The sequence below is a fragment of the Ceratotherium simum genome, chromosome 21 (genome assembly GCF_057802395.1).
Source record: "Ceratotherium simum simum isolate JZ-2026a chromosome 21, ASM5780239v1, whole genome shotgun sequence".
In the NCBI taxonomy this organism is placed as follows: Eukaryota; Metazoa; Chordata; class Mammalia; order Perissodactyla; family Rhinocerotidae; genus Ceratotherium; species Ceratotherium simum.
In genome coordinates this window covers 25898316-25914063 of record NC_141920.1, presented here as the reverse complement: position 1 = coordinate 25914063, position 15748 = coordinate 25898316, and the positions used below count along the sequence as shown (strand labels likewise).

Here is a 15748-nt window from a genome sequence, read left to right as displayed (position 1 = left end):
TATCCCATAGCAATACAAGACCAGTGGTGGTGAGGCCGACAGGGTCTGCCTGTTCATATACTCTTTGGGTCAAGGCTCAAACTCAGCAAGTGTTTTGCTACCTGTGTGCCTGGTTGCAGCATGACTTAGATAAGAGGGGACAGGGCAGATTGCTTAGAGGTGGAGGGGTTGCTGTACCCTTCATGTAGATTGATTGAAGCCTCATGTTTTTATTTATTTTGATAAAAACATTGCAATGTCTCAATTACAAAACAAACACAAGTGTGACTTATGTTTCACAATTTATGCTGCTGTGAATTCTTGACAGTTCTAGCACGTCTCTCACATCTGAAAAATTTCTTCCAACCTGGAAAGTTGGGTGAAATAAACTCTCCTATTGTCTGGGAAATGTTGCCTGTACATGCAGACTAGGGTTATGGCAGATTACAATAACACAATAACAACAACAACAACAACAATATCCAAGGTATGTTTTCATCCACATGTAGATCATAGTCTGGGGAGGAGACAAGACCGATGTATGTGAAATAACAGAGAAAAAGTTCCATTAAACTCTTGTTTATTTGAAACTTTGTTCCCAAGCAGCTTCATATATCTGAAAGGTCCAGGAAGGAATAAAAAACGCCTTTGAGAAGCCATGTTTTTCTTCATTGGAGAGTACTTCAGATCCTCACTCAGAACTGGTTTACTCTTTGTTTTCATGCATGGTTAACAAATGCAAAAGTTTGGAAGCAGCAAATTAGAATGTGGGCGTGGGGGAAGTACTGGCTACTAGACGTAGCCTCGCTGCTAATGGATGGAGAAGTAATTCTTGACAGCAAAGGACAAGGGTATACAATGAAATGTGGCCCCACAACCAGCTAAGCCTGTGTAATGCAGGGGCAAAATTCCTCAATACTTCTGCTACTTTCGAAAGTTCTGGGTCTCCTCCTGGTTTAACTATTATTGTGCATAATGATGACCCAGAATACACAGGAATAAAATACACAGTTTTGAGCACCTACTGTGCATAGCCTATGCTGAGTAAGCACTTTACATTCCCTATCTCACATAAGTTTGAAGGTGGTCCTGTTATTATAATCTCCAGTTTACAGTTTGGAAAGGCAGGCACACAGAATAGGGGAAGTAACTTGCCCAAGTAAATATTCAAGGTGGGTTTTGAACCTCTGCAGTCTACCTTCAGTGCCAAGGCTGTTAGCTTCTAGTAGGTTTCAGAGAAACTGTTAGGTGAATAAAGAGTAGAAAGGCATTCCAGGTAGAGGGAACAGCATATGCAAAGACAGGGCTAGTAAGTTAAGCTAGTCAGTCACTTAATTTCTCTGAGTCTTGGTTACTCATCTACAAAATAGGGACAGTATAATCTGTCAAAGGTTTGTGAGAATTAAACGTGATAATGCATGTAAAGCACTTTGCACGATGCCTGGATCACAGAATGTGCATAATGTTAATTACTGTTTTTAAAAATACTGTTATTTCTCTGTCTGTCCTTCTACCCCTACTGAGAGAGTTCCAAGGAGACTACATTTCCCAGCATGCCACCTCGCCCTTTGACCCTAGCTAGACCGAAAAGACGCGCCGCCGAGAGCCTCAAGCCGGAAGACTACAGCCTCCCAGCGTGCCGCGCGCCTGTCTCCATTAGATTTGAGGCACGGTCGGCGCGTTGCCTACCGGGAGTTGTAGTCAGCGGCGCGTTGCCCTGACGCCGGCCGGGCCGGGCGTGAGGGCCTGTGGGAGGTGGCGCGGCCGGGTCCAGCTGCGGGGTGAAGGTGGTAGAGAGGCCTGCGGCGGAGGGGAGCGGCGGGGTAGGGAGCGGGCGCCGAAGCCGAGCCGAGCCGAGCCGAGCCGAGCCGGAGCGGGCGGCGAAGGCCGGCGCGGCTAGCACCAACCATGTCGGTGTTCGGGAAGCTGTTCGGGGCAGGAGGGGGTAAGGCCGGCAAGGGCGGCCCGACCCCCCAGGAGGCCATCCAGCGGCTTCGGGACACGGAGGAGATGCTAAGTAAGAAGCAGGAATTCTTGGAGAAGAAGATCGAGCAGGAGCTGACGGCCGCCAAGAAGCACGGCACCAAAAACAAGCGCGGTGAGTCGGCCCGGCCCCCCCAGTCTGCCCGAAGCTCCCCGGCTCGGAATCCACCTTCGTCAGACTCGCCCCAGCGTCTGCTCGGATCCCGGAACTCTTCCTCCGTCAGACTCCCTTCTGTGCCTTTCCGGGTCTCCCCCCGTCTGACTCCCTCCAGTGTCTCCCCACCATCAGACTCTCATCCCAGCCTTCTGCGTTCAGGCTCTCCCCGCTCTGCCAGGCCCTTTCAGACCCTGATTTCACAGCACTTTCCTTTTCCCTCGCTCTATTCTTTTCTCTTCCGCCTTTTTCCTCCCTCTGGCCTGCCCTCAGCCACCTTCCCAGATGCTGCCGCCGACTTTTTCTCGGCTCATTTCTGTCCCGCATCCTAACACTTGTGTCCTTCCTGGTCCCACCCTTGCCCTCTCCCGACCCCTCTGTGGAGTCCATGAACTGCCCCTGGCCTCTCCCCATCCTCCTGACTCAGAATTCTCCTTGAGAAGCCTCCTTGATGGAGAGAAAAGGGGACTGGAGGAGAAGAGACCCCTGATTCTGGCTCTGTTGCTTGCTGAGTGAACTTGAGCAAGTTACTCTCCTTCTTGAGGCCTCATTTCCCATCCGTCAGCCAGGGTTTGGCCTCCATGGGTGCTAGAGTGCCATCTAGCTCTGTGATTCACTTCTTGTTGCCTCATAGCCAGGTTTTATCAGAGTTTCACGTGGCGCAAGCCTCCACCCCATGACTCACCTCTACCCCATCCCTCTGTTCCAGAAATAGGAATTCCATTCCTCCATTGGCCCCCACTCCTCCCCAGATCCCACTACTGGGTTCAGGGCAGGGATGTTGAACCTTGAGGCATGCTTCCTTAACTTCCTGTTGTTGTGTGGCTTTCTGGTCAAGTGCTTTGTATTGTTAAGTAAAGTGAATGTGAAATGGTTTAATGGTAAAGCAATTTAGAAATATTTGATTTTTCTTGTCGTTATGGCAGTGTAAGAGTGAACCATAGAGTGACAATGCTCCCTCTGAGAGGAGGGCAAAGGTGAGAGGGACTTAGGAGCTGTACAAACAAGTATTTAACTCAGAAGTCTGCTAGTTACTAGCTGTGTGACCTTGAGCTAGTTAATTTACCTCTGAAAGGATGATCATGGATTTACAGTGCCCAGCACACTGTAGAGGCTAAATATGTTTTCTTCATTCTAACAGAAGAACAAAATAGCCCATCCTGAGGATACTCCTCTGCTGATAGGCAACAAGTACTCTGGAAATTCTTTCTGAGTGCGTATTGCATGCACTGTATTCACAGGGTAAACAAACATAGCCTCCATCCTAATGAGGGAGAAGACAGAAACAGATAGGAAAATAAATGAAGAAAATACTGCCTAGTGGTGATAAGTGCTAAAAAAAGGATGATCTGATAGGGAGTGATGGGATGGAATGGGTGCCACTTTAGGTAGAATGGTCAGGTAAGGCCTCTTTGAAAAGGTCAAGTTTGAACTGAGCCTTGAGAAGGAACCAGCTCTGTAAAACTCAAAGGGAGGAGCCTTCCAGGCAGGGAGAACAGCATAGGAAAAATCCTGGAGGTTGGCTTGTTTAAGAGACAGAAGACCTCTGTGTCTGGAATGTAGTGATGGAAGGGGAGAGCCATGTGAAGTAAAGGGAGTGGGGAGTGGACTTGGAACTTCCTGGTAAAGAGTTTGGATTTTATTCCAAGTGGATGGAAAGCTGTTGGAGGGTGTTATGCAGGAGCATGTCCTAATCATTTATATAGTTTTAAATTAGAACACCATTGGGCTGCACCTTGGAAAGCAGACCAGTGCGGGGTGAGAGTGGGAGCAGGGAGACCAGTGAGAAGGCACTTGCAGTCCTCCGTTTGTGGCCTGGACTCCAGTTGTAGCTCTGGAGATGAGAGCAGGGTTAGATTTTGCTGTCTCTAGCTTTTTTCTCTGATGACTGTCCCCAGTCAGGATCCTCTGTTGTTCATGGTGATTAGAGTCCTTGTATTTACCAGTCTGCATTTTGGAATGCTTTGCCCATTGCAGGGTGGTGGAAGAGGGTGTCGGTTTACGTCACCTCTCATCCGAGAGGGCAGTTCTCCTGTGATCTTTCTGTCAAGAGCTAGTTTAGTTTCTCTGGTTTTAGAGGTGATTGAATTGACTTTCGAGAGGCTGCCAGCAGGCTGTGGAGGACCAGTCTCAGTTAGTTGTAATAACTTTGCTTGAAAGCGGTTTGTCTTGGGTTTGCTTGAGAGGACAGGAACTGCTATAACCTGCCCTTCTTTTTGTGTCTTCTGGGGGAACAGTCTTGAGGTGTTAACACCACCACATACCATTCATTTAGTCACTTATTGACTCGCTACTGTGCTGGGACCTGGAGAGTGAGACATGAAAATACACTGTGCCTGCCCTCCAGGAACTCAGGATTAGAAGTGTTTTTTTTTTTTTTTGAGTATGTGTGTGTGTGTGTGTGTGTGTTGTGGGGGAGGGAGGGAGAGAGGAAGAGAGGAAAGGAAACATACCAGTCAGTGCTGAAACATGAGTGTGTACATAGGGCTGAGGCTGCAGAGGAGGAGGTTCCTGTCTGGAGGGCAAAGGACAAGGGGGGCTTCTCAGAGGAGGGAGATGTGACGTGGGTCTGTAAGGAGTTTGGGGAGGAGGGAGAGTGTCTCCTGGTGGAAGTCTGTTGGGCTGGACAGTCTCTTGGCCTGGACGGCAGATAGATAACACTGGGGAGTGGCCTGTAGCCTTTAGACCTTGACCTGGAGATGATGAGGAACCATTGGCTCTTAAAGCAGAAGAGACAGATCAGCTTGGATTTTTGAAAGAGCACTGCAGCAGCAGCATAAATGAAGGCGTGTAGACCAGCAGGAAGGTACTGGAGGCAGGAATCCAGTAAGGGATAAGGATAGAATCTCATAGACGTGGATTTGAGCCGTAGCTTTGTCACTTACTAGCTGTGTGCCTTGGGCAAGTTACTCTGCACCTCAGATTCCTGGTCTATAAATAGCAGCACTAGTATCTACCTTATTGGATTAAATTATGTTATGCATGCAAAGCTCTTACCACAGTGCCTGCCATATGGTAAGTGATCAATAAATGCTTGCCATTATCATTATTATAAAGAGACTTGTAATTATTCAGGTGGGAACAAAGGGCCTAGAGTAGAAGCATGGAAAACTAGATGAGAAGTAATATGTCAGAGACTTTTCTGAAGGAGAATCGAAAGAGGCTTGGTGACTTGACTTATTGGAATTGTGGGCAGAATGAAGGAGAGGGAGGAGTTGAGGATGATTCCCAGTTTACGGCTTGGACAACTGGGTGGATGATGATGTCATTAACCAAGTTGGGAAACACAGAGGAGGAGAAATACTTCATAATTATATAGTCCTTTTAAGTTAGGACAACTCCTTTTTTCATATGAGTCTCACAGCATCCACTAAGACTGTGAGCTCCACGAGGCAGGATGTGATAGTCAGTCATGTTCATCACTGTGTCCCCAGCACCTGGCGTAGTGCTTGGCATGTGCTTAATGCCCAGTAAGTATTTGTTAAATGAATGAAAACAATCTTGTGAGTATGTTCTGTTATTCCCATTGTACACAGATGAAAATGAGCCTGGAGAGAGGATATAACTCGACTCAGAGACCAGTTCTGGTGGCTGTGGGCATCTTGTGTCCTGTTTACTCTCATGATGGCTGAAGGTGCGTCATCATGACCTTCGTCAGCACTCAGCTCATTAAACACCACCTGTACAAGGTGTGGTGCTGAGTGGGAGAAAAAGAAGTGAGACAGGACCAGGCCCTGCCCTGTGGAGCGTATAGCCCAATGTAGATGCTGTCTTTGTGGTGTACACATTGGAAAGATGGTAAATTGTCCTTTGAAACAAACCTCTGAAGCTCAAGTAGATTGTTTGCAGTGTGCAGGTGTGTTCCAGGCAGTGGTTTCAGTTAGGGGTCTAGAGCAAAGTTTGGATTGCATATTTTTTCAAATTCTTTTTCCTTTCCTTTAGTCATGGCTTCATTCTTAAGCGTGTAGCAGGCTCTTAAATTGTGTCCTATGTCCCATACTCAGTGCTAGGAGCTCGGTGCTAGGAATATAGAGAAACCAGACACTGTCCCTGCCAAGGGACTTAAATATAGTGACTTTCCTTTTCTATAAAGTGGAAATAATATTCATCTCACATGACATGGTGAGGATTAGCTAAGATAATATATGAAAGAGTGTGGCACGTTATGGGTATTGGGTAAGTATACTTTTCTTTCCTTTTCTGATAAAGTTATTGTTGATCAGACTTCTTTAGTTTGATTGTCAAAAATGGAAAAGTTCTTCCACTGAGAACTGGATGGAAACCAGGATTACATTCTGGGTGAAATGACGAAAATCACCCAAACTTAGGTCTTTTTTGGTACCTTTCTACACAGTGCCTTGTTGGTTTTCTCCCTAAAAAAGATGATCAGGTATCAAAGATTCTGTTCTTCTTAAGGCATTGTTAACTAGTTATGAAATATCTACCTCAGGTGGTTCAGATTTCTCCTTTTTCCTGTTTTAATGAAGACGAAAACAGTTTGTAGAAAGGATCATATTTTAGTTTAATAAGAGAATTGTATGAGATTGCGAAATGGAGACTGGGTATCTTTTCTTTTGGATTTATGGATGCAAATCAGTTCATTTGCAGGTTAATTTAGGTTCAGCTGAAAATGTGTGATGGATGCAGAGAGGCCAGGCGCTCACAGGAAATATATCTTCATTAAGTCCTGCTTATTGCTGGAGCCGGGGTGGCGCTCTGATGTTTAATAAAGTTGCTCTAAAACATTAGCATGTGGGAAGACATCTTAATAAGTTAAATTTATAGTGAACGTGGTCTTTTGGTTCTCTAGAATCAAGGTATCAGGTTGAAAAGCACAGCATCTTAATGGTGCATGTGCCAGCAGAATCTCCTCTCCCAGAGGCCCTGGGATGGAAAACTCGAAACCCACCCAGGGAACTGAGCAGTGGGAATTTCCTTTGGTGATGCTTGAGTTTCTTGCCTGAAGAAATAGTTGGCCAGATTGGGTTTGGTTTACTTCTTAAGGCAGATGGAGTGTCAGAGAGGCCTTATGTGTTGGCTGTCCAAACATGCTAGCGCCTTTGATTCAAATGACAAAATCTTTTTTTGCCCCATTTGGCAGGGAGATTAAATATTTTTAAGTGCCTGCCAGTAGGTTTATAATGTGATTTGAAATTCAAGATAGATTTTGTTTGAAAGTTTAGCTAAATGTGAGGACCTTTGAGCCAGGCTGTTTTGCTCAGGGAAATTTTGAGTTGTCCTGAGTTGGGTTTGAATGTAGAGGGCAAGGTCCTGGAGAACGGCCCATGAAGATGTGTGCGAGCCGCACATCTCTGAGGCAGAAAGCCAGGAGCTGATTTGTTTACAGTGGTCCAGAGGCTTGAGATGGAGCTAGGGTTGACTGGATGAGGGGGCGGAGCTCTTGGGGCCTTGAGGAATTGCTTTGGGTAGGAAAGGTTTATGAAAACTTTGTGTTCTTGCCCAGAATTGTTTTGTGCCGTGCCACTGTCTTTAAAAAAGTGAGAGAGAGAATATTCAAAAAAACCCAACAACTACAGATTGGTCATTTTGAGGATGGATGGTTATATTTAGAAGGAAAATTCAAGCATAGCAACAGGAAACAACAATGGACCTAGCTAGATATAGTACTGGCCTGTTTTTAAGGTGTTTGGCTCAAGCCAGCAGACGTTTATTGAGTTCCTTCTAGGACGAAGGCAGCGTGATGCTGTAGGCAAAAGATTTCTCAGTTTGAGTGCCAGCCTCACCACACACCAGCAGTACCTTGGCAGTTACTTATCCTGTCTGAGTCTCAATTTCCTCGTCTATAGAAAGGCAATAATAATACTTACTGCTTATGGTTCTTGTGAGGATATAGAATACATTGATATATGTAAAATACCTAGCAGAGTGCCTGGTTTCCCAGGTATAGTCTTAGGCACAATTGGGGATATAAAGACGGATGACACTGCCTTCCCCCTACAAGGGCTCACAGTTCAGTGAGGAGGTCACATCCGTAGACAAGTAACTAATAAAAGGCAAACGGTGGTAAGTGTACAAATGACGTGTTAGAGGAAAATGCAGCAGGAAGATTAATGCATCTCTGAGGGTTGGCCGGTTCCTCTCACCCAACTACCCATCCAGTCCCCAAATTCCCTTTGCAGTACTCCTGCCAAGCGATTAACCACTGCTTGAACCTCTCTGCTGACAGGATTTGTATTAGGTGCTCTATCCTCCCACACTACAGCACCGTCTGTCTCTGGGCAGCTGTGACTATAAAAGCACTCTTCTTACTTGGAACTGAGATCTGTCTTCCCGTAGTACTACCTCCAGTACAGGTTGGGGTGGTAGCTCCATAGGGAAGCACCTTGGGCTGGTGGAAAGAACGTGGGATCTGGCGTTAGAAGTCATGGGGGCAAATCCCAGCTCTGACACTACACAGTTGTGAACTGCATGCATTTCTGCCGTTGGGAAAACAGGTTGCTAGTTCTGCCTCTTGGGGCCACATAGAACGGGTCTAATCCCCCTTAGCCACGACAGATCAAAGAAGATAGTACTTGTGTCTCAAGCCTGCACTTCTCTAGGACAGATCTTCTCTGTTCCATTGACTGTTTGTTGCCTGCTTTTCTGTCCTTTCCTTGTTACCCTCCTCTGCATGTGCTCCTGTTCATTAGTGTTGTTCTTAAGGTGTGGAGTGGGCAAAGCTGAATCCTCTGAATGTTCCAGCCAGGGTCTGAGCAGCACAGCCCAGAACACGGAGGACTAGCCATTTGTCTAGGAATGAAGTTGGTTCTCTGTGCTGTATGGCCCTGTAATTCCCTTATCACTGAGACAGTTTTGTTTTTGCAAAGCAATTATACTTTCCTGAGGCCTTTCATTAGTAAAGGAACAAGCATCTAGGAACCCCTAAAGTTTGTTTGGCCCTTCTTAAAGAGTCTTAGCTGAAGGACTGGATGATTTCAGTTCTTAACAAGAGCATCTGGCTGGCTTGATTCTCCTGTAGCTGATATTTCTCGCTCTACCTCCTCCTTCTTCCTTACAGGGCAAAGCTGGCTGGAAGGCTTATTTGAGGGTTGCAGGAAAGCTATCCATTTCTATGGCTGTTTAGTTCAAAAGGTTAGTGGTACGATATAATGGAAAAGGTGCTGGGTTTGGGATCAGAAGACCTGTGTTCAACTTTTACCTCTGCCACTTGCTAGTTTTGTGATCTGGGGCAAGTCTCATATTTCTGAGCATCAGCTTCTTCAGCTGCAAAAGCAGAGTACAATATTTACTGTACAACTTTGCTATTCAGTGTATGGACTAGGGAAATCGGGCCCCACCCAGACCTACTGAAGCAGAACCTGCACTTTTATGAGATCCCCACGTGGTCTGTGTGCACATTAAAGTTTGAGAGACACCTCTCTATAGTTACTGTGGGGATTAAATGTGAAGATTGGGCGTTTTTCATATGTCCATGCCAATATTCATTCCTGGACACTCAGGGTTGCTGTCGCCCTGGTCAGTTTGCTCACTCCTTTTGCTGCTCAAAGGTTGAACCCTTACTCAGCTCACCCTGTTCCCAAATACCTTCAGTTACCTCTGAATCCGATGAGGCCACACAACGTGGATGGTTCAGTAGGAGTCTGCCTTCCCTCCCTTGAAAAAGAATTTGAAGCACATGTCCTGCTGATGAGGTAATAGCCTTCTTCATGAAAGAAGCCAGTCATCTGGAGAACTGACAAGCGTTCAGTCAAGCTTTCAGTCATGAGGGCCCACTGGTTGTGAGGCACTTGCAACCCTGGTGATAAGTGAGAGGAAGTTCCCATCCTCAGGGAGCACCAGTCCCTGGTGAGGGGACCATATGGTGAAGAAAGAATTTCTACCAAGTGAGGCTTGTTTAGAGTGTCATAAGGACCCCAGGTGAAGAGGAATTAACCCCACCTTGGGGGGCTAGGAAATGATTTTTTTTTTTAGTTATATCTTTTTCCACCAGAAATGATTTTTCAGTGAGTTCTGATTTCTTGGTTCAGTGGCTTTGCAGCTGTTTCTTATTATGTTTATATGGCATTGGTACTGTTCTGATCTACCAGTTTTCTGCATCAGGAGGAACAGATGTTCTCTGAGTGCCTGTTCTGTATTAGGAGCCATCTAAGATGCCTTATGGATTTCCAGGCAGTGAGAAAGACACAGCCTGGCCCAGTGGATCCTGCAGTTGGACAGATCTGTGTCTCTAAGAGAAAAAAGTTATCACGACTAAATAGTCCATACCTTTTCTCACTGGAGTCTTACAGCCATTCTAAGTAAAGTGTTTCTTTCAGGAGCTTATGGATAAAGTAAAACTAGAAAATGCAAGGCCCCGGCCCCGTGGCGTAGCGGTTAAGTGCACGCGCTCAGCTGCTGGTGGCCCCGGTTCGGAACCCCGGGCCGGCACGGACGCACCGCTTGTCAGGCGATGCTGTGGCGGCGTCCCATATAAATTGGAGGAAGATGGGCATGGATGTTCCTCAGCAAAAAGAGGAGGATTGGCAGATGTTAGCTCAGGGCCAATCTTCCTCACAAAAAAAGAAAAAAAAAAGAAAAGAAAATGCAAGGAGCTTCTAAGCTAGAAGAGAGTGAGTTAGGTGGGATGATAAAGCAGGAAATACTTGCCCTGTTCAGTTCTGTAAGATGAGATTTTTCTGGATTTTGGGGTGATTGTGAATTTTTGAACAGGGGATTCCTAATCTGGTTAAAACTCAGCAAAGAGCATTATCTTCTCCTTTTCACCCTCAAAAAAAAAAAACAACAACAAGCAGGCATCAAGCACCAGGTTGCCCAGGGTGCTCGGCCTGGGGCGAGGCACAGCCTGCTGAGGAAAGTTTTCCCCATTGAACAGTCAGGGCAGTTGAGTTTTCTCTGAGCGGCGAGGCTCTGTGAGTCCCAAGCAGGAGTGAGACCTTCATCCAGTCAGTGTTTTTCCTGCCCAGGTGTCAGGCCCTGCCTTATGATCCTGCTCTCAGGAGGCCCATACTCTGGGTGGGGAGCTAAACCCAGGACAGGAGTAATTAAAGACCAAAATTGGCTGTAAGAGCCCCCCACAGGAGCACCCTAAATGGAGCTCAGTGGAGATTTGAAGAAGGGAACAGTTGCCCCAGTTGAGGGTTGGGAATGGCAATGTGATCTTTTGCGTTATAAGGAGTAGGCAGCTACGGACTGGAGTGGGGGTTGGGTGTAAACACTCCTGTTTGGTATATGACACCACCTCAGATCTAGAGTTACAACTGGAAGTTGCAGAACTTTTGCTTGCCTCTAGCTGTGTTGAGTAAAGAGTAGTGCATTTGAGAAAACGAAACTCGGGGTTTTGAAATGGTTTTGGACATTGTGTACTGTTTAGGGACTCGGATGTTGAGATCCCAAACCTTTTTGGTCTTAGTGCTGCCTAGATAGACCTTTGCATTTCATTTCAGGTGGTCCATTTTAAAAGAAGGTAGTTAGAAAGTTTGCTTTATTCACAAATCCATTTGATAGGTATATATTAACTTGAGCTGTGTGCCAGATACTGTCCTAGTTTACTGGGTAAATGCAGGTGAAGACAAGTCATTGCCTCCCAGATGCTCACAATCTAGTTAGAGTGACAGACAAGTAAACAGGTATAATCAAGGTACAGTGTGATTTGTTCTAGCTGCATATTCAGAATTCGGAGTATAGGATATGCAGTGGAGGGATCTGAAACAGCCGTGTGTGTGTGTGTGTGTGTGTGTGTGTGTGTGTGTTGCTTGAATCTGTGTTTTATTAAATAGTGAGTTTGGAGAGTAATAGAATGTTAGAGCAGAAAGGAGCTCAAAAGATATGAGTGCTTGAAACTTTGAATTAACAGGAAAAGTTTTTGAGAAAGAAAAACCAGGAATGTGGAAATATATGCAGTACTTTTAAACACGTTATTTGAATCAGAAGCCGCTTTGGGGAGGACATAAGAATGGATAAATATTTAACTTAGTTTAATCATAAAATAATTAGCTTTACAATACTGAATTTAAAGTATAGCTTATTCTGATAATTGTTACAAATTTGCTCTACAATTGTCTTACTTCCTACAGAAGGAAGTAGGAACTAATAAACCTGAGGTGTGGATTCTTTACTATCTGCATAAGCAGAAGCTGTAAGTTCCTTGTTTGTAATTTTTGTAAGACCTGATAGCTGTAAAAGCAAAAATAAGACTTGTACATGTGTGTAGCCTGGGTGCTGTTCTCTGCAGAGGTTTGAAGAGGAGATGCTGCTCAGACAGGGCGGCCTGAAAGACTCCCCATTAGGGTGAGGAGTTTGATCAGCTTGCTGTCCCTAGAGTTCGGTAGACTTGGAAATGTTGGCTCACTAGGGTGACATTTAAAACTCAAAGGATTGCTGGTTTCTTACTTCTCCATCAGCTGGATCAGTAGCTTTCACCTCTCCAAAGTATTTTTTCCTTTTAGAATCTTGCACCAGGGCAGTAAGTGGTTGCAGATTGCTTGGCAAGTCTGGGGTTAGAAGACTTGAGTGTTGAGTTATAATGGACTCTGATAACCTTCTGTGGCCTGTCCAAGGAGGGAACTAGTATCAGCCTGGCATTCGGCTTGTTGCCCTTAGCGGACAGGGCTGCAGGAGTGGCGGCTGTAGACAGCCTTTCTCATGCTTAGATTTGAGGTAATTTTGGAGGTGTACAGGACAGATAGCAGTATAGGGACACCTTTTCTTAAGTTATTTTCGTCATTCTAAAAAAATTACATTTCAAAGTAAAAAAATTTCTTTTCAGGAGGAAAATCTTCAGAAAATGAAAACATTCCCCCCATCTTTGGGAAATGTCATGCACTTTATACAAACTTGATCACATTTGATCTTTTCAACAACCCTATGCATTAAGTGGTGCTACACCCCATCCCCCCCAACCCAACCCTCCATTTTAGAGATGAGAAAGCCGAGGTTCAAATTACATGAGTCACTGGACTGACCCAGGAGCCTTGGGGATACTGAGGTGGGCTCATCACAGTAGGTTCTGGTGTCTTTCATGTTCCCATAGGGCTGGGATTCCAAAGCCTTGAGTGCTTATAACTTATCAATGGGCAAAATCCTGTCACTGGAAATCAGTTTTTATATTTCCTCCACAATGTGAGCACCTGTTATTCTTTTTTTTTTTTTTTTTGAGGAAGATCGGCCCTGAGCTAACATCAGCCAATCCTCTTTTTTCTGCTGAGGAAGACTGGCCCTGGGCTAACATCCATGCCCGTCTTCCTCCACTTTATATGGGATGCCACCACAGCATGGCTTGACAAGTGGTGCATTAGTGCACACCCGGGATCCAAACCGGCAAACCCCGGGCCGCCGCAGCAGAGTGCGCGCACTTAACCGCTTGCGCCACCGGGCCGGCCCCAAGCACCTGTTATTCTTCAGGGGAATACTTCACATTTGTACAGGGTTTTATGGCTTCCGCAGCACATTCACATACATGATCTTATTTTGAAACTCAGAGAAACTTTATGAGGTAGGTAGGGCAGAGTGTGATTTTAACCCCATTTTGCAGAGGAGGAAACTTAGGCCCAAAGCAGTTAAGTGGTTTCCCTAGGGACTGAGTCAAGGCTAGAACCCTGCATTAGGCTCCAGGTCCAGTGTTTTCGTGCCACACTGTGCACCGTCTTGGCTCCCTCTTATTAATGCTCAATCTCAAATTCCCTTGCCCGCTTCAACAAGGCTATGTGTCAGTAATGCGTGTGGGTCAGGTTGAGGAGGACAAGATTGGGGGTCTTTAGAGTGACTAGATCGTCTTATACCCAGATGGGACTAGTGCCAGAGAGAAGAGGAAGATAAGACTGTTCTTACATGTCTGGAATGGTTTGAGGGCCTTTATTCACTGTATTCATTCATTCGGAGTCTGCTACAACATCAGCATTGTGCATTTCCCAACCTGGTTTCCATTTCTTTTACCATAATAAGCTTGTTTTCTCAGCGGCCTCTAGAGCAGTGTTTCTCAACCTTGGCACTATTGACATTTTGGACTGGATAATTCTTTGTTAGAGGGGGCTGTCCTGTGCATTGCAGGATATTTAGCAGCATGCTTGGCCTCTCTTCACTAGGTGTCCATAGCACCCCCTCCTCTCCAGTTGTGACACTGCTAAATGTCCCCTAGAGGACGGAAGCTCCTAGGGTTGAGAACCGCTGGTCAAGACATGCAGGTACAGCTCTAGAGCTTCGGAGGCTGGCGTAAGTGTGGAGTCTTAAAGAGCAGAGCTGGGAGGACCCCCTTGGAGAACTTTTAATTCTACCCTTTCCTTGTTCTGTTGAGGAAACCAAGGCCTAGAGACAGCTCAGGGCCTCCTGGCTCTGCTTTCTGGGAGTCTGACTAGGACTGGGACCCACACCTGAATCCCTCCCACCCAGGACTCTTTGATTTTCGGTCTTTTCAGGTTGGAGGGCCCTTTTCTAATTCCCCAAAACAGTCAGGGATGGCCACATGATAATAGTTGTACTTTTAGTACCCATTAATTGAGAAGATAAATAATTCCCATCAACCAGTATTTATTGAATACCCACTGTTCTGTGTCTCTCTCCTAGGACTGTGTCTGAGCTGAATGGTAGTAGGTGGTCAGGTGGTAGCTGTTTTTATTCTTGTGTGATGTAGTCATCATTTAGTGCACAGGCAGTGCTGGGTGGCACATTCACAGAGCAGTGGAATGAACTGTGAACCCAGTGGGCTCACAGACCATAGGTTGGGAACCAATTGATGCATTATACCGTGCGATTTGAGAGAACAGCAGGCCTGAAACTCTGGGCTTTTCTGGAAACCATGAACTATCTCTATACTTGAGATGGAAATCTCTACACTCTATGGAAATAAAAAGCCAGCAGGCTACCCAGAGTCCTCAGTGCAGCTCTCTCAGCAGCTATACACTAGGGCATTTGTGATAAAAGAAAAGGCATTTGACTGGAAACAAGCTTTAACTTCCTAGCATTAGTTGGTAAATGGTGCATGGGTCTAAGGGGAGGTTAAAATAACGGCCTTGAACTTGAGAATCTGTGTTTCCGGAGCCTCTCGAAGCACTCAGCTTCTCTGACAAGAACTATTACTCTTATTTCAGAGGTAAGAGGCAGAGAGGCCAGGCCACACAAATGGTCCCTAAAAGAGGCCAGCTACTCCCAGCTTTAGGAGCTGGGACTCTGTTGGCATCCCAGGATGGGGCTAATTGTTTCTGTCAGGTGCTGATGGGAAAAGGAAGATTAAGTTAGATGAAGTTCCACCCAATTCAGCCAACGTTTTGCGTGCCCACTGTGAAAGACTATATGGGACATAGATGATGGACACAGATGAGCAGGGTTTGGCACAGAGGAAGGGTAGGGCCATTCCATACAGGGGGATTGTGGTTAGCGTATGCTGTGTGTGTATGTGGGTGGGGTGGGAGGATTATGGGGTGTGAGGGAGGGGTAGTGGTGGCTCAGGCAGAGTGAGAATGGAAAGGTAGGCTGTGGCCTCCCTGAGGAGGCCCCGGATGCCAAGCTGAGGAATCTGTGTTAGGTTGAATTTAGTGAGGCACATACCGAATGGACACTTTCTGTCTCTAAAGAGCGATTTGCTGGGGACCAGCAGCCATCTTCCTGTAGCGCCCTGGCGAAGTTTCCTGTTAGTAAGGCTTTCTACTCATTATTGCCTGGGAGAATGACATGGGTAGG

The 15748-nt window shown here is 46.0% G+C and overlaps 1 protein-coding gene across 1 annotated transcript in view; it reads left to right on the top strand.

The window, feature by feature from the left end:
• Positions 1 to 1806: 1806 nt before the first annotated feature.
• CHMP4B (charged multivesicular body protein 4B) overlaps positions 1807 to 15748 on the top strand; it is a 41813-nt gene continuing 27871 nt past the window's right edge. The window contains exon 1 of the mRNA XM_004442458.3: positions 1807 to 2077. Coding sequence (XP_004442515.1) covers positions 1888 to 2077 — 190 coding nt within the window. The 5' untranslated portion in view covers positions 1807 to 1887. The remainder of the gene's footprint in view (positions 2078 to 15748) is intronic.